The sequence below is a fragment of the Sus scrofa genome, chromosome 6 (assembly GCF_000003025.6).
Source record: "Sus scrofa isolate TJ Tabasco breed Duroc chromosome 6, Sscrofa11.1, whole genome shotgun sequence".
NCBI lineage: Eukaryota > Metazoa > Chordata > Mammalia > Artiodactyla > Suidae > Sus > Sus scrofa.
In genome coordinates, this window is record NC_010448.4 from 126,008,662 (window position 1) to 126,033,722 (window position 25,061).

The window sequence follows — 25,061 nt, forward strand, 5'->3', positions numbered from 1 at the left end:
TGGCTTGATGGCTGCAACATCCTTTGTTTACTGATATGGCAGGCAACATTTTTGTTATCCTAAAAATTGTTAATAGTTTTCGTAAAGCGTACTTTTTTTTTTTTTTTAAGTTTGTGAAGGACATTGTTTCTTCTCGTTAGAAGCAATAAAAAATGATAAAAGGCTACCTCTTTGTACCTAAGGAGTTGGAAGTTACTTCATGGAGAGAGTAACTTAAGACGGGGTCATGAAGAATGTGTTGGATGTGTATGGGATGCAAATGGAGAAAAGCACATATTTCAGTAAAATACCCAGAAGCTGAAATAAGCACTGCAGTGCTTTTGCAGGTAATATATAGGCTGGTTAGAGAAATTTGAAGTCAGACTATGGAGGGAAATAAATCTATTTCCTTTTGGCTCACCTTTTATGTGGAAAGGAAGGCTTCAATTCAGTCACTGAAGTAAAAACTGTATTCTAATGTATAGTAAATTTTTTAATGTAAGTTTTATCAGGTGAGATATTCCTTAATGCTAGTTAGATACTGTTTTGCTTTGAAATGAGTAATTTGGGGAGAGGGTTACACTTTAATGTATTGTAAAGCATTCAAAGTTTGATAAATTATTTAAAAATTGTTTTTAGAAAGTTCCCTTGTGCCACAGTGGTTTAAGGATCCTTGTGGTGCAGTCCAGGTTTGATCCCTAGCGCAGGAACTTCCACGCGCCACGCGTGTATAGCTGATGAGAAGGGAATTGTTTTTATAGTAACCCCTAGAACAAAAAATATTTGTTGTTTGTTTGTTTGTTTGTTTAGGGCTTCACCTGAGGCACATGATAGTTCCTGGGGCTAGGGGTGAAATCTGAGCTGCATCAGCTGCCTGCCGGCCTGTGCCACAGCAGTGCTGGATCTGAGCTGAATCTGTGCTTGTGGCAATGCTAGATCGTTAATGCACTGAGCAAGATCAGGGATCAAACCCATATCCTCACAGACACTATGTTAGGTTCTTAACCCACTGAGCCACAATGGGAGCACCTCAGATTTTAGCTTAATGGGGTTGAACAACACAGGGAAACTATAACCATTAGTCTAAATGAGTTTTAATTCATTTATGTGATTTATCTTGCCACTGTCTCCTGCACGATGACCTCACTGAAACCAAGAGTTGTATTAGTCAGTATTAAGTAGATCAGAAGTCCTCAAGCTTCTGAGTGTATCAGTCACCTGGAGAGCCATTTAACTTACAGACTGCTGGGCTCCGGGCTCAGTTTCTGATTCAGTAGGTATGGTAGGGCCTAAGAATTTGTTTAATAGTGAAGAAAACTCTGTAATGTAACTAGATGCAGGTTTGGCCACTCGCTACTCAACAGCCAGTAAATTGAGGGGCAAGCTTCAGTAGAGAAGAAAGATGATTTTTTTCAGAAAAGCTGGCAATCTGGAGAGAAGGTGGAATCTTATCCAGAGACCAACTTTGAAGATTCTGCTCAGCTATGACAATTTTTAAAGGGAAAAGGGGGAAACAATCTCAGTTAATTTTTAAGGCAGGAAGTCAGATTTTTCATCGTTTTTCCATTGCAGGCAGACCTGCTTACTTTTTGTGATCTTCCTAGGGATGCTGTCTTGCTCACCTGATCTGCCTGAAATTGAATGTTCTTTTGCTCATATAGTCTGCCTGTGCCTAAGGGGTTCACCTGCAGATTTACTAAGGGGAAGCTAGGGATAGAGTCAGTTATTCTTTAACTATTTAATTCTTCATTCTCATTCCTTTTGATCCAGAAAAGGAATCAACAGGTTAGGTAAGGTGTTGTATATATTTAGAAAAGCAGAAATCAGAAGCTAAGTTAAATGTTGCCTTAGGTCCTCATCCTTATGATTAAGGTCAAAGGAAAACACGGATGAACAAACAGAAAAGGGGCAAAAAAATTGTTTACAGTAATTCTCTGAAAAGGTTATTAAGATTTTTTCTGTCTTTCAAAGTCCATATCTGTTCAGAGCTTTGGTTCTTATACTTAGTCAAAACAATAAATCATAATTGATTGTAAAAAGCAGCAAATGTGAGAATCCAGCTTCTCCCATTAAGCCAGACATGAAAAAGGCAGACATGTAAGGCAGTGCCACTCTTCTCGTTAAATTGTATTTTGTTTTAGAAAACAGTCATTATTCATAAAAAGTTATATTAAAATGTTACTGACTTCTGGAGTTCCCATCATGGCTCAGCGGTGGTGAACCCAGCTAGTATCCATGGATTCGGGTTCGATCCCTGGCCTCGCTCAGTGGGTTGCTGTGAACCGTAGTGTAGGTCACAGACACAGCTCAGATCTGGCGTTTCTGTGACTGTGGCATAGGCTGGCAGCTACAGTTCCGATTGGACCTCTAGCCTGGGAACTTCCATATATCTCAGGTGTAGCCCTTAAAAAAAAAAGCAAAAAAAAAAAATGTTATTGACTTGTTATTTTTAAGTTAATTAATATTTTTAAGGTCTCAATTTTAATTTCAAATGCAATAAATATCAGTAATGTTAAGCCCACCAAGACTTATGGGGGATCCTCAATAATTTTTAAGAGCATAAAGAGTCCTGAGACCAAGATCGTTTAGAATTGCTTTTTGAAGGCCATTGTTTTTCATCTTCAAAGGGTTACTGTTCTGCTTTAGGCAATAAAATAGTTGTCTAGAAGAAAAGAGTCTTTCAGAGAAAAAAATACTGTGGTTTTGATGACTAGGAAAATGAAAATATATAATGTTTAATTTTTTTTTTCCTTGAATGGAAATAGACTATAGTCAGAGATACTGAGTAGACATGGTTTTGCCCCCTTAATTAGCTTAATTTTATCCCTGTTTATAAGCAACCGTCTTAATAGCTGAATGTGAAGTGATAATATATTTTGTGAAATATTTAGCAGGTGATTGGAATGTCTATACCAATCTATACTTAGTATGTTTCATTGTACTTTGTTACTCAACTAGTTTTAAAAAGTATTTCTCATTACTATGTTTTTTTTTTTTTTAGGATTTTTTTTTTTTTGTCTTTTTGCTATTTCTTTGAGCTGCTCCCGCGGCATATGGCGGTTCCCAGGCTAGGGGTCTAATCGGAGCTGTAGCCACTGGCCTACGCCAGAGCCACAGCAACGCTGGGTCCAAGCCACGTCTGCAACCTACACCACAGCTTACGGCAATGCCGGATTGTTAACCCACTGAGCAAGGGCAGGGACCGAACCCGCAATGTCATGGTTCCTAGTCGGATTCGTTAACCACTGCGCCATGACGGGAACTCCTCTTTTTTAAGTATAAGTGAAAATGCCTCTAACTAAGTATTTCTTAGGAGTTTAATAAGGGTTGGGAGCAGTGGGAGTGTGGGTATAGGGAGCATTTTTCATTCTAGAATGTAAGTTCTGTTGTATCAATAAATAGTTGTTAACCACTTCTTTGTTTCTAGGTTTTGTGGTAGGGAAACATGAAAGATATAGCATTTGCCTAAGAAATAAAGTCATTTTATGAGAAAATAATAAAATATCAGGTTGTATACAAAAAAAAAATATTTGAAGAGTGCGAAACACTATGGAGTAGAATGACAGGAAGAATTTTTGAGTTTGGGAATTGTGTGATATTTTCAAAAAAGTAGAGTCTGGGAGTTGCTGTTGTGGCGCAGCAGAAACAAATCCAACCAGGAACCGTGAGATTGCAGGTTCGATCCCTGGCCTTGCTCAGTGGGTTAAGGATCTGGTGTTGCCATGAGCTGTGGTGTAGGTTGACAACACAGCTCGGATCTGGCATTGCTAAGGCTGTGGCTTAGGCCAGCAGCTGTAGCTCCGATTGGACCCTTAGCCTGGGAACCTCCATATGCTGCAGGTGTGGCCCTAAAAAGGCAAAAGACCAAAAAAAATAAATAAATAAAAAATAAATAAATAAATAAAAGAGTCTGGATTATAGAGGGAGGAGTCAAGCAGAAGGACTAAGCAGGGATATGAAAAATGGAATAAGTACAGTTTAGAGATTGGTTGCATTTAATTATTAGATAGAATGGAATTTTAAAAAGTCTACTATGAAATACTATTAATTTCAGCAGTATCTATTTTTTTAATCCAAGAACTACAAATGTCTTCAAATACAGGGGTTTTTAAAAATTTTTTTTGTCTTTTCTCTTTTTGGACCACACCTGCGGCATATGGAGGTTCCCAGGCTAGGGATCAAATTGGATCTGATGCCACTGGCCTGTGCCACAGCCACAGCAGCTCAGGATCCAAGCTTTCTCTGCAACATACTACACAGCTCATGGCAATGCTGGATCCTTAACCCACTGAGCAAGGCCAGGGATCAAACCTCATCCTCATGGATGCTAGTTGGGTTTGTTAACTACTGAGCTACGATGGGAACTCCTCAAATACAATTTTTAAAATATGTTCAGGAGTTCCCGTCGTGGCGCAGTGGTTAACGAATCCGACTAGGAACCATGAGGTTGCGGGTTCGGTCCCTGCCCTTGCTCAGTGGGTCAAGGTTCCGGCGTTGCCGTGAGCTGTGGTGTAGGTCACAGACGCGGCTCGGATCCTGCGTTGCTGTGGCTCTGGCGTAGGCTGGCAGCTACAGCTCCGATTCGACCTCTAGCCCGGGAACCTCCATATGCCGCAGGAGCGGCCCAAGAAATGGCAAAAAGACAAAAAAAAATTAAAAAATAAAAAATAAAATAAAATAAAATATGATCATATCACTTATGCAAATAACAGGAAAATTTAATTAGCACCTCTTATTTTCTTTGTATTATAAGACAGGAAAAAGCAGGTAACTACAGTCCACATTTTTTATATACACTTTACCTCTTGACTAATTAAGGTAATAGATTTGAGTCAGACCACACTCCGTAATTTTTTTAAACATTTTAATTTCATCAAGTGCATTTAAAAAAATTCTTATACATTTCTTTTACAGGTGTTAACTTAAAAGCCCTTCCCCTTGGTGTGTATGGGCATGAATTTTCTTAAAACATTAATACTCTCTTCAAAATACATTCCTCCTTGAACTTGCAAAGCATAGTAATAGTTTCATAGTTAGAAAATGAATCTTTTATGCCTTGTAATTAAGTATTACTCTTGTTCTTAGAGAATTTTCTTATAAGAAGGATAGAAATACACTCTTCATTTGCAGACAGTAATGCATAGTTGACATTGGAATTCCAGTAATGCCTGTTATGAAATGAAGTGGGGCTAAGTTTCCTATTAAAAGAGTGGAGCCTATTAAATAAACTGTGTGACAGTTGATACCTTTTGATACATTATTTATTCACGGTAGCAGTTTTGAGCTGAATATTGTTCAGATAGCTTCCCTGCTCAAGTGGTGGGTGTCATTAGGAATTATATTAATAAAAAAACATTATTTAAATAGTTAAATAAAAGCAAGGAGGGTTTATCTGTCCCAATGATATTATAAGCCTCTCATTTCTTTACCTTTTTAGAGGGTGATATTTGTGTAACAAGATCGATGATAAAGGCGAACTCCAGAATGAGGATAAAGCACTAAATGAAGTGCTTAGCTGAAAAGCGGACACATGTTTAGTTGAAGGCAATGAAACCTTTAACAGAAATTGGTCCAAGGCTTTTCACCAAATCATAGAAAATTCCATGATCGCATACTCCTTTAAAACTTAAACAATTAGGAGACAATGGTTTCCCAGTAAGAACCAAATGGTCAAGTTATTTATTCCAAAACCAGTTTCTCATCCTTTTTGGAATCATGGACTTCCCTTGGGAAATTGGTGAAGTCTGTGAATTTCCAAAAATATTAATTTCATTGTGTTTAGAGACCCCTGAAACCTATTTTGGAATTCTGAAAAGGTGTTTTTCAATTATGAGTAATATGTAGAACTGTTTTAAACAGAAATGAAACCCCACGTTGACATATTACATTTTATAACCTTAAATATGTACAACATAAAGCCTGATATTAACTTACTGTGCATCTGCTCTTACATAACTATTAAATAAAAAGAGATTTATAAATTAAGTAATGTTACAAAGTAGCAAGATTTATTCTAATAACATTAATATGACAGACAAAGGAATACTGCAACTAAATTGTCACTTGCTGATAAATATTTCAGTCCAGAGTGCTGTTAATGTCCTGTCCCATGTGAATATTCTTATGCTAATTTTCTCTCCTTGAACTAGATCATAACTTCCATTTATTTAGGATGCTAAAATGTAATTTTCAAGGCATTCTGCTTCTGTTATCATTAGCCTGCAGCAATTAAAGTATCCCTGCAATCAAACAGAAACGACAGAACAGTTTTTAGTAAGGAACCACTCAAATTATCCAGACTTGGCCTTTACTAATTTTATCGTAGGTCTTCTTGGAAATGAAGAGTCAAAATTTTTAAAAAAATAACAACTTCTGTGAGAACTATTAGGTTTCTAGAAGACAAATTCTCACATTAATAAATATTGTTAAAAGTTGTCTAAACTGTAAATGCAGAATTGAGATGTCATCAGTTAAATAAAGGCAAAATAGCTACATTGTATGTTCCTGTATGCTGGTATGCTAGGCATTATTGTAGGATCCAGGAGTATAACAACAATAAATACAAGATTCTTTCTTTCTTTTTTCTTTTTTTCTTTTTCCCTTTTTTTTTTTTTTTTTTTTGCCCACCCACAGCATCCAAAAGTTCCCAGGCCAGGGATTGAATCCAAGCCACAGCATTGACAAAGTGACATGGCTGGATCCTTAATCTACTGAGCCACCAAGGAACTCCCAAGATTCTTTATTATAAGACTCTTAATGGTTCATTAAAAATTTAGCATTGGGGAGAAAGATGAGTAAACAAATAATTTCATTATACACCTCAACCAAAGTGTTTTGACAGAATTAGATGAGGTAGGAGCCTCTATAATAACTGCTAACCAAATGCATGCTGATGTAGGAGCCCTGGTATGACCTAGAGGAATTATTTAACCTGTCACTGCCTTTGCTGTTTGGAAGCATGAACAGACAGCCGCTTTTCACTTCTCCACAGATTTCTTGCTCTCTGTATCTAATTAGAATTCTTTCTCATTTCACCTCTTCCATTTGTCATTTACTCTACTAGATATATCCGTCAAAATAATTTCTTTGAGACTCTTGAGAAAGAAATTTTCATCTTCCTTCTAGTTTCTTCTGGCTGATCTGAGAATTAAATTGACTAGATGATTGACAGATTAACAGGAGAAAACCTGCAGTTTATTAATATGTGTATGTGGGAGAAACCCAGGAAACCAGCGAATAACTCACCAGGTGGCTGAAACCTCACCTTAAATCTGCAGCTAAAGACAAAGGAAGATGTTGGAGGTAGTAGGTTGGGACCTCTAAGAGAAGGAAGGTGTTTGTCATGGAGCTGGAAAAGCAGATGTTTGGTAAATAAATGTTTGCTAGGCCATGCAGAAATGGTGGGATGCCAAGGGGAATTTTTGACAAACTTTGTTAGGTTCCTCCCTATCTATGTACAGAGTTCATACTATAGTTAATCTTTGGTGATAGGTCTCTTCCTGGAACAGGTCCTCTACTGACATCTTTTAGGTAGCTAGAGGGAAGTCAGAGCTTCTTTCTTCAGGGCCTTGATGGATTTCAGCTCAAAGTGAAGATATGGAGATGATTTTGATAAATGGAAAACTCGTTTTCAGTGCAACAGTTACATTGGTGGTGGTGTGGGGGAACAAAATTGGCCACCCCAAAGTGTTTCTAGCATGTGATTTCAAGATGAAAACAAGGCCAAAAAAACTCTGACAGAAACTTTGACCTTACCCCTAACTGCCTGAGGACTTTAGATAGAGGGCCTATCATAGGGAGAGAGCTATCACCAGAAACGTCTGCAAAGAATACAGGCCAGGTGTGGGGGAGAAAAATTCTTGGAGATTGGAGTCCATTCTGTGTTCCATTGTCTCTGCAAGGCCTAGCCAACATTTCTTTCCCAAATATTCACTTTTCCATCTTCATGTCAGTTGCCTTCCTCACATTTGAAGTCCAAACCCCTACCCCATCATCCTCATTTATCTTCAGCTGAAGATGGTATTTAAGATAAGAATTTCAACCATTCAGAGAGTTACTTAGTTTTTCTGGGTCTCTCCCATGTACCTTTGTTAATAAACTTTGATTTTCTCGTCTTAATCTTCTCATGTCAATTTAATTCTTAGACCATCCAGAGAATCTAGTAAGGTAGAGGAAAAATTCTTCCTCCTGGACAATGGCTACTTTTTCTATAGCCATGTGATGATAGTGTTTAAATCTCTGGTTAGTTGTCATGAACATTCATTTGTAAGCTTTTATTTCTCTTTGTATAATGAACTCTATGTCCCAAATTTAGCAGTGCTTCTGTCAACTCCAAATAACTTGAAGTATAGCTTTCTTCACTCTTGTGGGGAAGTAATGCCAGTATCTATCTTGAATTTTACTTAAATTTAATATCACTTTTGTCTAAAATTTGGAGTTTCTTCATTCATTTCTTCATTCAACAGTGAGTGCTTACTGTATACTAGAAACCATTCTGAGGCTGGGCATATAGCAAAACAGGCACAAATCCCTGCCTTAGTGGTGCTTAGATTTTAGAATCCAAGGGGTTACTTTTTGTGTTACATTGTATGCCTACTTTATACCTACTTGAAAACACAAGATGTTTTATGAATTCAGTGATGTATAATTCTCTAAGTTAATGAGCAGTCACGTCCTTACATATCTGGCCTGTGAGTTTAGATGACTGCTCAAGGGTTGGTCTTCATGGGACTACAGCCATATTCAGCCCTTGGCAGAGGTGAATACTGTGCTTGGTTTCTTAGTCTAAAGCCACTAAGTGATACAGATTAGTTGGAAATGGCTCCAATGAAGCTAACAATATAATTTGAAATTTGGAGGATGTTTTTTTTTGTTTGTTTGTTTGTTTTTGTCTTTTTGCCATTTCTTGAGCCGCTTCCACAGCATATGGAGGTTCCCAAGATAGGGGTTGAATTGGAGCTGTAGCCGACGGCCTACACCAGAGCCAAGCAACACAAGATCCGAATTGCGTCTGCGACCTACACCACAGCTCATGGCAATGCCGGATCCTCAACCCACTGAACAAGGCCAGGGATTGAACCTGCAACCTCATGGTTCTCAGTCAGATTCGTTAACCACTGAGCCACGACGGGAACTCCTGGAGGATGTTTTTGAAAGTGGGGAGAAGAGTGATAAATTAAAGGAAGGATTCATCTCAGGAAATATTACCATGAAGTGATTTTTAAGTATATTTTCATCTGAATGAATGTGAGTTGAAAGGAACTAAAGTATGCTCTGAAGGCCACTTCCAAGCCTGAGGTTAGAGGATCAAACAATTTAATAGACTTCATAATGAACTAATATTCTTTACGAAGAGACACTGCTTTACCAATTGTTACGACATATCTATTTCCCCAGTTCCTTAAGATAAAATTCTGGAAACAAATGAATCTCTTGTCAATATCCAGGCAAACTCTTCCACATAGACTTTGGATATATTTTGGGTAGGGACCCAAAGCCTCTTCCTCCTCCAATGAAGCTGAATAAAGAAATGGTAGAAGGAATGGGCGGCACACAGAGCGAACAATACCAAGAGTTCCGTAAACAGTGCTACACAGCTTTTCTCCACCTTCGAAGGTAAGTTGATTTGCTTGACATAGAGAATTTTGGTAAGTTCATTTCATAGAGCAAGAAAAAGATTTGTTCAGATCACATCACTCTTTTTTTCAAAATGACACAGGCAACAATATTTATTAATGTACGTTTGATGACGATAAAGTCTGATATCAAAGGAAAAAGACAATTTCTTTCTTTCTACTAATTATCTGACTGCTGAATCCTGTCACATGGGGAACTGGCATTACACAAGAATGAAGCATTAGCTCACTTAGAGTGTTTAATCAAATCATTTTTACTCTTTATAGCACCTTTTTCAGTCTTAGTTTTGGCACTCTTGAGGAACATTCTGAAATTTGTTAAATGATTGAAGAATAAATGTTACATATGCTTTTGTCTCTTAAGCACCTCATCAGTCATCCTGCTTTAAAAAACAATACTGATTTTTCTCTGTTCCTTTTTCTCCAAGGCCACTATATCTCTGCTTCCTTCATCCTAATTTACTTAGGACTAATTATGTATCATCAGGAAAAAGATAAATTAAAAATCATATTTGTTAAATTCAGGACATGTCTCTGATGATTAATCAAAACTGATGGAACATTTGACTCTAACTCCATTTTCAACTAACTATGCAAATTGAATATTCTTAGTCCACCAGAAAAATCCCAGTTCAAGAGACAACCTATGTGTTCTTCCAGGTGAATATGTAACCAGTAGACAGTGAGTTGCCTGTGCATGTGGGCTCTGTCTTTTCTGTCTTTGTAGCCTCAGTTTAGATACTCAATATATATATATAAAATGAGAACTTACAGTGTTTATATGAAAATTCCTGCTTCACATCTGGAATGAGGCCCTGTTCCCAGATGATGTTGATGTTGCTAGCCCCGGGTGAATGGCTGTCCTCTGTTAATCAGGTTTCATCTTTGCAGTGGCCTAATAGATCTTCACTGTTAACTCACTCTCTACCACATGTCACTAACTTGACCATAAATTTTACAAACAGCTGCCTTATACTGTCAGTGGTAGGGTGGCTCAGTTTTACTTCCCAGAAATGCTAAAAGAATAATGAGAAGATCAGTGCCTGATGGATGCAGAAGTACTTTCAGAGATGAAAATTCCACTTTAATATCTGGGATTTTTAATTTAAAATAGTCAAAACCTATAGAAAGCTAGGTGAAACTATGGTGATCAGTAAGGAGGTAGACAAGATTATATGAAATGATAACTAGAGAAATGTCAAAGGTGCTCTATCTTATTGAAAACAGAAGGAAAACAATGTTCCTTATAAACTGTCATTGATAATGGATTCAAAACAATTCAATAGAATGAAGAAATAGAGGCAGAGTATTAATATGGAGTCAAAGTTAACTTTCCCCATTACTAAGAAGAATCACAAAGATAATAAACCAACTCACTTTATGTTGTATTCATGAAAACTGTTTCATTTTTCACTTTCACAAATTTCACTGTTAAGATTATCTGGACCCTAATTTTTTTTTTTTTTTTTTTTGCCATTTCTTGGGCCGCTTCCGCAGCATATGGAGGTTCCCAGGCTAGGGGTCGAATCGGAGCTGTAGCTGCCAGCCTACGCCAAAGCCACAGCAACTCGGGATCCGAGCTGCATCTGCAACCTACACCACAGCTCATGGCAATGCCGGATCCTCAACCCACTGAGCAAGGGCAGGGATCGAACCCACAACCTCATGGTTCCTAGTTGGATTTGTTAACCACTGCGCCATGACGGGAACTCCTGGACCCTAATATTTTGATCAATGTTTATTTTTTAACGTTGTATTTTAGAGTATGGTATAGAAAATTTCCCTTAGGGCATACGAATGAACTGGATAGTTAAAAGCTCATTTGGAGGTAATGTTATTTGACACACTTATCATTAGAGTTTTTAGGCATGATCAACCATGGTCTTTTCATGGTTTTTGTTGCTTTCTGATCAGTTTCTGCAACAAAAATCCATTGAATAGACTGTATCATATTATCAGAGAGGTCCCTTTGAACCAAGTTATAAAAAGGTTGTATAGAAATCAGAACACATTTTCTGATGTGTTTTTCATGTAACCAAATACATTACTATAGCAATAATAAATGGAAATTTTGTTTTTTGAAGACTCTTATGTCAACAGTAAATGCCTAAACATTTTAAATTCTAAGTGTTCAAGGCAAATGTAACTTCTATTAATTCTTATGCAGAGCACTATGCTAGACTGATGATACAAAGAGGGCCTAAACTTTTCAGTAAAAATGTTGAAATTTGCTGTATCAAGCAGTTTTTACATTGTCTTAGAGAATGTTTTCCTAGCCACCAAACGGCAGTAAATCTATTGATCACCTTGCTTTTCATCATTAACCTCATTGTTTTCCGTCCTGGAAGTAGTACACTTACTAAGTAAATCTTTTTGTAGAATTCTACTCTGATATTTGTTGCATACAAAAAGGATAGACTGTAGGGGAAAGAGATGCTGTAAGCACTTGATAGAGTTAATGCGTTTTTATTCTTTTTATTGAAGGGGTTTTTTGGGGGGTTGGTTTTTTGTTTTTTGGTTTTGTGCTTTTTTTTGTCTTTTTAGGGCTGCACCCACAGCATATGGAGCTTCCCAGACTAGTGGTTGAATCAGAGCTGTAGCCACTGGCCTACACCACAACCACAGCAATGCCATATCTAAGCCATGTCTTCGACCCACACTGCAGCTCACGGCAGCACTGGATCCTTAACCCACTGATCGAGGCCAGGGATCGAACCTGTGTCCTCATGGATACTAGTCAAATTCATTCCCACTGAACCACGATGGGAACTCCTTTTTATTGAAGGTTTTTACTGAAAAATTTAGGCCATCTTTGTATGACCAGTGAGTAGCATGGTGGTTGGCATAAACATGAGTAAGAGAAAGTATCTTTTCTTTCACTGTGCTCAACCCACTCCTTTTTAAAAATTGAATGTGTATCCATCCTTAAATCTTTGTCTAGACCTGGTTTTACACACTTTTCCCACCCTGTCATTTTTTTTTAACCTCGATCACATATTTTCTTTTGATAATAGTTTTAAAGATTTCTAGTAACTTTTAAATCTGTTTTTCTGGATAGGATATTGAATGACCAATATATACTCTCTATTTTGTGTTACTGGTTCTGTCTTTTTTTTTCTTTTTTTAGGGCCACCCCCATGGCATATATGGAAGTCCCCAGGCTAGGGGTTGAATCAGATCCGCAGCTCCTGGCCTACGCCACAGCCACACCAGATCCAAGCTGCGGCTGCTACCAACACCATATCCCACAACAATACCAGATCCTTAACCCACTGAGTGAGGCCAGGGATCGAACCCAAATCCTCACGGACACTAGTCGGATTCATTTCCGCTGAACCACAATGGGAACTCCCTGGTTCTGTCTTAAATAGAAGATGCAGGTTAATGGCAACAGATGTAAAAGATTAATACAGTTAAGGTAGTGACAGATTATCTACAAAGTAATTGGATGTTTAAGTTTCTTATACAGTATTCCATTTTATATTTATTTTCATTCTGTTTCACTTTGCCATAATAATAGAAACATGAGTGGTTAAAATTTAAACCAAATGGTAATCCAGAAAACATTAATATTTGCCTTTTACAAATGTTACAAAAATTATGTTACACATTATGCTTCCATAAAGGCAGACATTTTAACATAGATCCTGGCTGCCCATTAGAATTGCCTGAGGTTCTTTGCAGGGGGAGTTGAGTGGGAAGGGTGAACCAAGACAGTTCAGGCCCCATCAGATTTAATTGGTTTTGGATTTGGCCCAGGCATTGATTTTTGTCAAGAAGCTTCCTAGGTGAATTTAATGGACAGCCAGTTTGAGAACCTCTGAAATATCCCTTTCAAAATTGATTCTTATATTCCTCTCCCTGTGTTACCCTGTCGTAGATTGCAGAGATTCCCCCATGGTAAGATTCAGGGAAACTGTGTATAGTCAACAAAGCAGAATATGAATGACTGAGCCTTCATCATTTTTCGTAACATAATGTATAGTGGTTGGCTATACTCTGCAGATACCATAGTACTTACAGCTTTCTCAGTGGATTGTCTTCTTTTTTTTTTTTTTTTTTTTTTTTTTTTTTTTTTTGTCTTTTTGTCTTTTTTTTGTTGTTGTTGTTGTTGTTGTTGTTGTTGTTGCTATTTCTTGGGCCGCTCCCACGGCATATGGAGGTTCCCAGGCTAGGGGTCCAATCAGAGCTGCAGCCACCGGCCTACGCCAGAGCCCCAGCAACGCGGGATCCGAGCCGCGTCTGCAACCTACACCACAGCTCACGGCAACGCCGGATCGTTAACCCACTGAGCAAGGGCAGGGACCGAACCTGCAACCTCATGGTTCCTAGTCGGATTCGTTAACCACTGCGCCACGACGGGAACTCCCGGATTGTCTTCTTTATTTCAATATCCTACATACCACAGAGCTTAGACAAAGGCTTGGTGCCCTTGGTCCCTAATGCGCTTCCAAACCATTTCTTTCTTTGCCTTCTTAAAGAAGAAAAGCATAGATGCGCACAATGAAATTATAGCATCAGATAAACAACCTACCACTGATCATTAACTCCCTAGTTTCCTGTCATTCTCATTCACTGAAAACTTTCACTGTCTTCTTCAGGACTGCTGCATGCATAGTCCAGCCATGACCTGACCTCTCACGGCCTTGTCCTCCTCATGTAGAGCCAACCTTGCCACTCTCTCTCTTCAATACTAGGAATTTTACAGCTTCAGAATATTGATCCCCAGCTTTCTACTCTATGACCAACACCTTCTATCCTTACAGCTCTTCTATTCCTACAAGCCTTAAACTTCATTGATACCTACTGTTTCATCACCCTAACACCATATGTAATCTACCTTATTTCTCATTTTTCTCCTTCTCCTACTGAATTTTACAGCCCCAAACTGTAATCACTCTTAACTGCCTCTCCCTCTAAACCCTATCTTACATATTTTAATGTAGTCCTATAATGTCACTTGCTAAACCCTAACTCTAATCAGAACTGCCTGCCTTACTGCTTCATGTGCAGCAGCTATTTGCTACCATTCAAAATCCAATAATGATGGTGTTCTCATTGTTGGTTTTAAGTCAATGGTTCTAAACCGAGGGCTGCTTTGCACTCAGCCTCCCCCCAAAGCATATTTGACAGTGTCTGGAGATGGTTTTGGTTGTCACAGCTAGGTGAGTACTACTGCCTTGTTTATATTGTACTGCTGCCCCATTTCTTCATTCTCCATCATAGTACATCTGCTTTAAAAAGTTCTCACTATCTCCACTAACTTGCCTCCTTTCTTCCTTCAGCCTTCTCCAGTAAGGCTTCCAGTTTCACTCTGCTATTGAAACTAATAGTATTAAAATAAACAGTTAACCTGTACCAAGTTTAGTTGCCACTTTGGCTTCTTAGAAGCTTTGATGCAGTTGACCATGTCTTTGTTCCTAAAAACCTTTCTTATATTTGGTATGTCCTATTCCCCCTCTTTTCTTTTTTTTCTTTTTTTTTTTTTTTTTTTTTTTTTTTTTTGCTTTAGGGCTCACTTTCTCCCCTAAACTCTCTCCTTAAGCATTTTTACCCGGATTTGTGATTTTAAATAGGATCCAAATAATGATGACCCCAAACTATTACCATCAGCTCTGAGATACATCTAACTGCCTACTTAACATCTAGTAGGGATCTCAAACTCAATATGTGTCTAAAGTGGAATTCTTAATTCCCAGCCCAAAGTCCTGTTCTTCTTTCATTCATTTTTTAAAATTTTGATAAATAACCTCAGTACCTCATGTAAACTAAATTCTTATTGACATTCAGTTCCTCTGTCCTCTGTTATCCATTTCATTGAAACCATCAGCAAGTGGCATCCACTTCCTCTCCAAAATATAGCTTAATAATGTCCATATTACTTCTTTTCCACCTGAACATCTGTGAAATAGTTTCCCTTCCTCCATTCTTACTCCCCAAAAGATGGCCAGTGTGAGCTTTTAGAAAATGTGTATGTGAGTATGTCACTACACTCTTTAAACTCTCTTTGTACCTAGTACAATTAGAATAAAATCATACCTCCTTAAAATGACTTTTCTTCCCCACCCATCAATCTTTGACCCATTTCTCTATTTTTTCTTTATTTTTAAAAATGTTTTGTCAGTCAAACAGGTAAGAAGTTTTCTTCTTTGTCAGTTTATTGTGAGATCTACCTTCCTCCAGAATGTAATCTTGGAGGGATCTCGCTTGTTCAATTCACTGCCTTTAGTGCCCAGAACTGTGTAGAGTGAGTATTCAGTAAGTATGTGTGTGCTAGTTAAGTGAATAAAATTATCATGTGAGTAGAAGTGAAATAATCTGTGATGTGCATTTTATAAATTTCCACTAGGAAATCAGTAACTTTTAGAGCTAAGTTAGAGCTATTGAGCTATGATCATACTTTTTTTTTTTTTTTTTTTTTTTTTCTTTTTGCCATTTCTTGGGCTGCTCCCATGACATATGGAGGTTCCCAGGCTAGGGGTTGAATCGGAGCTGTAGCCACCAGCCTACGTCACAGCCACAGCAGTGCAGGATCCAAGCCGCGTCTGCAACCTACACCACAGTTCACAGCAACGCTGGATCCTTAACCCACTGAGCAAGGCCAGGGATTGAACCCGCAACCTCATGGTTCCTAGTCGGATCCGTTAACCACTGTGCCACTACAGGAACTCCAACTGTAATCATACTTTTTAAAAAAAAAAAAGTGTAAAAGGGAGTTAGGGCCTCATTTGCTTAGACGATTACATCAGGATAGAAAATTTTTTTCATTATAGTCCCTGATTTTCAGAGATATATAAAATTCAAAAATGATGATGAAATAGGTAATTTGAGGTTCATATGGATAGTCATTTGTGTCTACAAATTCCATTATCATTACAATTCAAGTATCAAATGATTTTTATGTACTTTTTTACATTATGGATAAGTAGACAGCTGGAATAAAGGTTCTGCATCTCCTAAATCCTGACTTCCATCCCCTAGAGAAGAAAATGCAAGGCACGTGTATTGACTCTTTTACTGAGACCAGCTAAAAGCCTTTGTTGCCTAAAACCAAAGCTTTCTTTACTCATTATCCATCCTCAAACTCAAACCTGCATCTCCTTTTATCATTGTAGTGCTATGGGACCACTCAGCATAACCATCCAAGGGGAGAATGTTCTGGAGCAGGAAGTGGATTGCACCCAGTGTACACTTACTTTCACCTTTCTGCACATGGCTCTACCTCTGTAAATGAGCATTTGGAATATTAACATTTTTTCTCCGTGTTTGGAGGAAAATGAAAAGTTTGAGGGTTGATGAGGATAAACCTTTAGTTCCTGTAGGGGCTAGCATACTCCAAAGATGGTATTATTTCTACATCTTGCACATTTTGGGGGGCATATCCATGGCATGTGGAAGCTCCAGGTCTAGGAATTGAACCCACACTGCAGCAGTGACCTGAACTACAGTAGTGACCATGCCGGATCCTTAACCTGCTGAGCGACCAGGGAACTCTACCTTGCACATTTTCAGTGGAGGAGAGTACTAGCTATTTTCTCCTTCATTTAGGGTTGCTTATATACAGACCAGTCACTATAGTTTCTAAATTGGTGGGATTAGTGTACCTGAGGGATACTTATAAGTGATTAGAGGAATCAGTATTTCACTTTCATTCTTTTACCCATGACACACCAAGGTAGTCTTTTTTTTTTTTTTTTTTTTTTTTTGCCACACCCACAGCATGTGGAAGTTCAGGGCCAGGAATCAAACTGAGCCACAGCAGCGGCAACGCTAGATCCTTAATCCTGCTGCACTCCCTGGGAACTCCATGAGGTGGTCTTAAGATAATGAATTCTTGTCATTATTGAGCAAAGATAGATCTTCATTGCTTAGTAAAATGCTAATTAATGGTATTAAGCAAATTCTATTTTGATCCCTTCTAAAAAGGATATACTTTCTAAAAATTGTAATTATTAGGTGGTTACTCCAAAAGTGTGTTCCCTAGTGGGGGACCTAGAGATGGCATTATATCAAGACCCTAGAATAACTTATGTTTTCGAGGCTTGATTGTCATTGATACAGCTGGTGAATAGGCTCACATTCTATTTATTGTCCATAGGAATAATAGTAATCATTATAAAGATCTAAGCATTACTACTTCTAAGAGTGTTCTTAATATGAGAAGAATGGCAAAACTCTAACACATTGCTATTATTTTCTTCCCACTCTCCTTTAGGTATTCTAACCTTATTTTGAACTTGTTTTCCTTGATGGTGGATGCAAACATTCCAGATATTGCTCTTGAACCAGATAAAACTGTGAAAAAGGTAAATTTTATACACCCTCAGATATCTTTCTCAGTCTACTTGTCATATGTAAAAAATATTAGGGTTTTAACAACTCATTTCCCCTTGTCCCAATCCCTAGGCTCTTATTTTTTATCCCCACATTCCAGAATACAACAGCCTTTCAAATTTCAAGTCCTCTGCAGCAGTTTTTATCCCCTTCCCTTGTTCATACCCGCAGTTTCATGAATAGGTCACTATATCAACAGCTAAACTTTACTATCATGAGAAAGAGCTTGCTCTTTGTTCTGGAAAGTTTAGCTTCTCTAATATTCCTGGTAGGATACCTGATTCCTGGTACTCTCAGCCTAAGCATGCTGAGAATCAGAAACAAAATATTTTAATGGTATGTAGAAAACAGTCATTCTTTATCCTTCCCATTCATACCCTTGGTTACATGGGTTTCTTAACTGTGTCAGGAGAGTAGAGACCTGCTTTTTAACTTAACCTGCAAAGAGAAGAACAAAGGAAAACAGTCACGTAGATGAGCAGTTATTCAAAACTGCCTTACCCTGATTGAAGCAAGAGATGGGAGGGAAGGTAGTGGATTTGAAGATTTTTATTTGAATTAACCTCTGACTCTGATTCATTGAGAGGAATGTATGTAATATACTTTATACAAAGCTGTCGTAAAATGATCTTAAATATCAGTGTGGTTATTAATACGGAACTTCAAAGAAAGACAAGGTAGCCTTTTAACTCATATAAATATAAACTTACTAAAATTGTAACACTCTCAGACATGGAATTCCCCTGATGGTTGAAAATAATAATTAGCACCATAAGCCCAAAGTTCTGATGTAATTGATTGAACATTATTAGAAAGTTCCCTGTGTGGATTAAACATTGTCATAGTCCTTTGGGCAGCTATAACAAACTAGTATAAAAAACTACAAGAGACTAGTGGCTTATAAACAACAGAAGATTATTTGTGATGCTTCCAGAGGTTCGAAGTACTAGATCAGGGTGCCAGCATGGTCAGGTGAGGGCCTGGTATGAGTAGAAGATTTGTTGTATCTTCATAGGGTGGAAGTGACCAGGAAGCTCTGCGGGGTCTCTTCCTTATAAGAGCGCTAATCCCATTTATGAGGGCACCACCCTCATTGTAGTACATGTCTTGGAGGTACAAAAATATTAACATCATTGTAAACATGAGTGAGACTAATGGTTTTTACCTTATTGTGTGAGTCTTTTGCAAGCAATGAGAGGGATATTTATTTAATGTAGGTCTTTTATTGTTTAACCATTTAAGAAAATTTTGGTCTTTAGGATTTTATTTGTTACTTTATCCAGCAAGCACCATTTCAATTACCCCCCCCCCCCACTGCACCCACCACGTAGTTAGGAAATGGATTATCACCCTAGGTTTGGGTGTGGGTTTTTTAGTTGTTTGTTTTTGTTTTGTTTTTTTGTCATCTATCAAGAAACATAATTGGTTAATGAAACTTCTTAGCTGAAATTCATAACTGCACCAGATTTCAAATGTTGTCTTTTTTTTTTTTTTTTCTTCGTCTTTTGCTTTTTGGGTTTTTTTGCTTTGCTGTTTTTAGGATCTGTTTTTGCTGTTTATTTTATTTAATTTATTTATTCATTTGTTTATTTATTTTTTTCTTTTTAGGGCTGCACCCACAGCATATGGCAGTTCCCAGGCTAGGGGTCTAATCGGAGCTGAAGCCACCTGTCTACACCACAGCCACAGAAATGCAGGATCCGAGCTGTGTCTGTGACCTACGTCACAGCTCATGGCAATGCCGGATCCTTAACCCACTGAACAAGGACAGGAATCAACCCGTGTCCTCATGGACGCTGGTTAGATTCACCAACTGCTGAGCCGTGATGGGAACTCCTTGCTGTTTATTTTAAACCCATTTATCTCTGTTATGTATTCATTCTTCCTTGACTTCACTCATATTCAGAAGTCATTTATGAAAGTTCTAACAATATTTGTCACTTCCAATTTCTTCTGCCAGTTAAGTTGTATAGTTGTTATTCTTTTAGATCTTTTGTTTTAACTCTTCTCTATTAGACAGTCATGATTTTATTGTTTGAGCTTTCTTTATGGCATCATCTTTTAAAACATGAAGTGACTCATTTTATGAAAAAAAAGTGCATGCGTATTTGTCATTTTTCTTTAGACTAATTGCTCCCTAGGTGCTTATTCTAGTTTCAATTGAATGAACGTGGAACAAAAGGTATTTTACCATATTTCCCCCCAGTGTTCCATAAAAGATTTCTTTGCTTGCTGCTATTTTTAACCAATTGAAACATAAACTTGCCTTTTTCTTTCTTTTTTTCTTTTTAGAGCTGCACCTGAGGCATGTGGAAGTTCCCAGGCCAGGGATCGAATTGAATCAGCTATAGCTGCCAGCCTATGCCACAGCCACAGCAAAGTAGGAGCTGAGCTCTATCTGCAACCTATACCACAGCTCATGGCAATGCTGGATCCTTAACCCACTGAGTGAGGCCATGGATTGAACCCACATCCTGATGAATCCTAGTTGGGTTCGTTACCACTGAGCCACGACAGGAACTCTCAAACTTGTCTTGTAAATAATATTAATATTGAAAAGTGATGTTTCAATAGGCTAAAATTTATGTTTCATATTTTGGCTTTTTTAAGAAGTAAAAGTAGGTTTTTATACTTTGTGAACTAACATTTGCTGGAACTACTTTGAAGTCTTACTACCTAGAAATTTTTGCATTGGCCTCATGAATGAAAGCCAGCTAGAGAAAATGCAGCACATTCGAGGCTGAAATCTTAAAGGGAAGTACAGATTCAAATTATTTACATGATTATAACAAAGTTCAGTATAATATATACTGTAATGTATAATGGATAATATAGTATAATTCAGTATAATGCTTCTATAATGTATTTTAGTATGCATATATCAATTTAAAAATTTTTTTGAAACTACTTTCATTGTTGTTCACTTTGTTGTGTTTTACAGATAATTGCATTTCTTTCAAATTTTGAAGGTTTGTAGCCACCCTGCATTGAGCAAGTTTGTTAGTGCCATTTTTCAAACATTTGCTCACTTTGTATCTCTGTGTCACATTTTGGTAATTCTTGCCATATTTCAAAGGAAGTATATCTGTCTACCTTTGACATACAGCTGAAGAGGCTGAGATTTGCAAGTTTGTAGCTTTTTCTTGAGACACTCCCCAGACTGAGTGCAGCCCTGTGTTAAAGGTCACAAGAGTTTGAAGCTTGCTGGTAGGGATAACCAGGAAATCAGGGAAGAAATTCTAGAAAGGTCAAAGTCACAGAGGTGACTTTGGGGACAATAACAAGTAGCCCAACACAACTCAGTGTATATGATACCAAATCAACCTTTTATATGCAGTTAACTTTCTTTGTTGTAAAAGAGAAGGTTTTCATATTTGGTAAAATAATATTTTCTTTGTATGCTAAATATATAGCTTCTGTTTGCAATTTAAGCATTTATATAAGTATGCAAGTTTTGATAAAATTAGGTGAAAGGTTTTTTTTTTTAATTCTACTGCCTTATAGTTTTTTGACATTCTTAAAAAAAAAAATTAGTTCCAAAATAGTCAGACATGACTCTCTAAGTAGAAGTCAAATAATGTAATGTATTAAACTCAAGGAACATGTATGTCTTTAACTGGGATCCAGAAATGGGAAATAGAGCTGATTGTAGGTGTATTTTTAATGTCTTTCCACCAAATTGTCCTTCACTTTTTATATCTGCCTCTCTTTTACCTCCTCTACCTCAGGCTGCAGGGCTGTTGGAGTGAAGATAAAAGAGCATTAAGTGAGGCCATGGGTTGTAGTGCTGTCTGCCCTTTCTTCTTCCTAGTTTTATAATAAACTCCACACTTGAAAAGAAATACTGGAGTTCTTTTGTAGCTCAGTGGTTTAAGGGTCTGGCATTGTCACTGCAGCAGCTTGTGTTCTATCCCTGGCCCAGGAACTTCCACATGCTGCGAGCACAGCCAGGAAAAAAAGAAAAAAAAAAAAAAAAGGAAATACTAATTGTGAACCTCTACTTGGAAGTTCCAGTTTTCTCCTAGCCTGCCTTTTCAGAAGTATATATGGATCATTTATAAAAGGAGAAAGGAATAACTATAATCATTAGTGTGGTGGTATGAGATTGTCTGGAAGTACGAGCCACTTATCATCAGTTAAAGGTCCCTGGGTTAGCTTCATAAATTCTCAGTGTCTCAGTTTCTGCGTCTTATAGATAGAAATATTGTCTACCTCAGAGCCATTTGAGAGTTGAGTGAAATACTTCATATAACGTGCTCTTCACAGTGTTTTGCACAAAGTAGTCATTCAGTAACATTGGCTTCTGTGTTTTAGGGGACTATTCTGATACATGCCTCTACTGATTTTTCTAGTACTTATTGAAATTTAGAATCAACTGTATTTTTTAATATGAGGTAATGAAAATTTTCCTGAATTTGGAAATTATAAGACAATTGAAATAGCTCTTTGCAAAGTACAGGGAACTTCTATTGGAAAGGGGACGTTTTAGAAAATGTAGTTTAGGTTATTTTGCCAGTGATTGACCTAGGTCCTATTCATAGGTAGGCAGAGAAGGTGAGAGAAAATATTAATATAGGCTCACCTTGCTATATTCACTTCATAAAGTGGAAGAGATTCTTAGTAAGTATTATGTCACAATTCAAATCTTATATAAATTTTATATTATGTTCTAACTTTGAAATGCAAAAAATAAAGCACATCTTTGAGTTAAAAGAACAATTTTTATCTTTTTTAAATATGCTAGGTCTAACAGAATTATATTTGCTATTCACTTTGTTAGTTTTTTTTTCTGAAAAATATTTACAGCCAAAATAGGGTGATATAAAGAGCATGTAGCAAAAAAAAAAAAAAAAAAAAGTTCCTTATTCAAGAAATAGTATTCAAAACACCTTATAGGTTATGAATCATTTCTTTGGCATAGAGATAGCTCATGATATATTAATATGTCTATCTGTTTGTTTTTGTCTCTTCAAAATATGTCTGTTTTTCTTCATTCAAAAGACTTAATAGACTATGACCTTGTAGGTTCAGGATAAATTTCGTCTAGACCTGTCCGATGAAGAGGCAGTCCATTACATGCAGAGTCTGATTGATGAAAGTGTCCACGCTCTGTTTGCTGCGGTGGTAGAACAGATTCATAAGTTCGCCCAGGTAAGATCTCTGAGGGCAGTGCATTTAATCTCAGCTCTTCCCTGAACTACCCTAGAATCCTTGCAGAACCACGTCTTTTTCCTGCCAATGACATCTTTTCTGATTTTTCTCCTTCTTGACACCTCACCAGACTTCTGATGTGAAGGTGTTTGATGTAACTCTAAAACACCCCCACTGAAATGTTCTTAGTAATGACTAAATTGTAAAGCATCAGCACAGGTATATTTGTCCTTTGAGTCAGTGATGACTATAAACTTGAGAATGATCTCGAGTGTGGCAGAGGTCTTGACAAGTAAGGCTGGGACACTTGTTGGGTTTTGGTAAATGGTAATGTGCTAGGAAAGGAGATTAGAAGCTGAGAAAAGCAATACATCCCACGCACAGAAAAGGTCCATCTCTGCACTTACTCTTAGCAACCTCTTTCCTACAGATGTTTGAGGGAAGAGTTTACACTAGTCTTGATGATAAACCCCAGATTTAAAACCTATTTTAGTTTTGACTTTCATAAAGAGAATGATGATGGAAGCGGTTAGCAAACAGAAAAATGAGGCTGCTTTCCTCCCCCACATCCTCACACACTACTCCTTCTAACTTTACACATTCAGTTAATAATAGTTTTACTAATCACCCAGACTCAAAGTTTGTCTATGTTGACCTCTCCCTTATTCAGCATCTGGAATATCACCAAGCATTGTGAGTTTCTTTAACCATTTTCCCACTACTGACATTTTAACCGATTTTTTTTTCAGTAAGTTACCCTAGATAAATAAAACCCTTCATAACTGTGCTCTGTTTTAGTCTTTTTCATCCCTCAACATTCTTGTCTTTATTTTGCTAAATATTCCAACCAAATACATTTCCACAAAATAATGTTTTCCTTTGTTTTCTTATTTTAATTTAAATGTGAAAAATATTTCCTCATTGCCTAAAAGTGATGTCCAATCTGTAGCAACTCAAGGCCTTCCAGAATGTTGTGTTCTAAACTTTTTTCTCAGCTGTCCTCCTGATACTCTCTTTCAATATTGTTGTTCTCTTCCATTTCTCTGGCTACTTTGCTGTTCCATTTCTTCAGCCCGGACTATCCATCTTCTTAGTAATGAATCTTCAGTAAACTCCTACTTGCCAAAATTGAACCTATCCTCCTAAGAGCTATTCTTAATGCCACTCTGATTCATCTTCCTCTGGATATTAATAGTACTTTGTACTTTTATTATCAATGCACTTCCATTTTGTTTTCTATTCTAGATACTTGGATGCTTACCTAATAACTCTAAAATGCACAGTTCTTAAAGGCAGGGATGTCTGTCATTGACCCTAGTAGCACGATGCCTTTAAACACTTAATAAATAGCTAAGGAACATAAGGGAATTTTTTTTCCAGTAAATGATAGCTTATACTTTTTCTCACTTAACAAAAAAATGTTTCTTCTCTCTAAACACCAATATAAGTCATATTTTATTACAAATGCCAACTTAAGTTCCGCTTCTCATGTTATTAATCATAACTAATCACTTCTCAGGAGAGCAAACTCTGACTCAGCTGCTACGTGACTTGCCATCACTCGGGTAGCTGATGGTAGATATGGATCAGCATATAGCACACAGATTATTTTAGAGCTATAGGGAAAAAAAGCCCAGAGAGGTATAATGACCTAGCCAACTTCATGTGTCTAACAAGGTACAGAACCAACACATGAACCCAAATTTTTGACCCTATATCCAGCCACTGATAAGCTAGATTTTTTTCTAGTTTAGAAAGCCCAGGTCTTTTTTTTATCAGAATCCCATATCCTTTTTATTTATTTATTTATTTTTTATTATTTTCCCACTGTACAGCAAGGGGGTCAGGTCATCCTTAGATGTATACATTGCAGTTACAGTTTTTTCCCCCACCCTTTCTTCTGTTGCGACATGAGTATCTAGACATAGTTCTCAATGCTATTCAGCAGGATCTCCTTTTTAT

The 25,061-nt window shown here is 37.4% G+C and overlaps 1 protein-coding gene across 2 annotated transcripts in view; it reads left to right on the plus strand.

Moving 5' to 3' along the window:
• Positions 1-25,061, plus strand: part of PIK3C3 (phosphatidylinositol 3-kinase catalytic subunit type 3) — a 148,156-nt gene that overhangs the window by 118,064 nt on the left and 5,031 nt on the right. Inside the window, 3 exon segments of one of the 2 annotated variants that reach the window (NM_001012956.2) lie at positions 9,426-9,594; positions 17,830-17,920; positions 22,974-23,099. In NM_001012956.2, the coding sequence (NP_001012974.1) occupies positions 9,426-9,594; positions 17,830-17,920; positions 22,974-23,099 (386 nt within the window). 2 annotated transcript variants of the gene reach the window in all.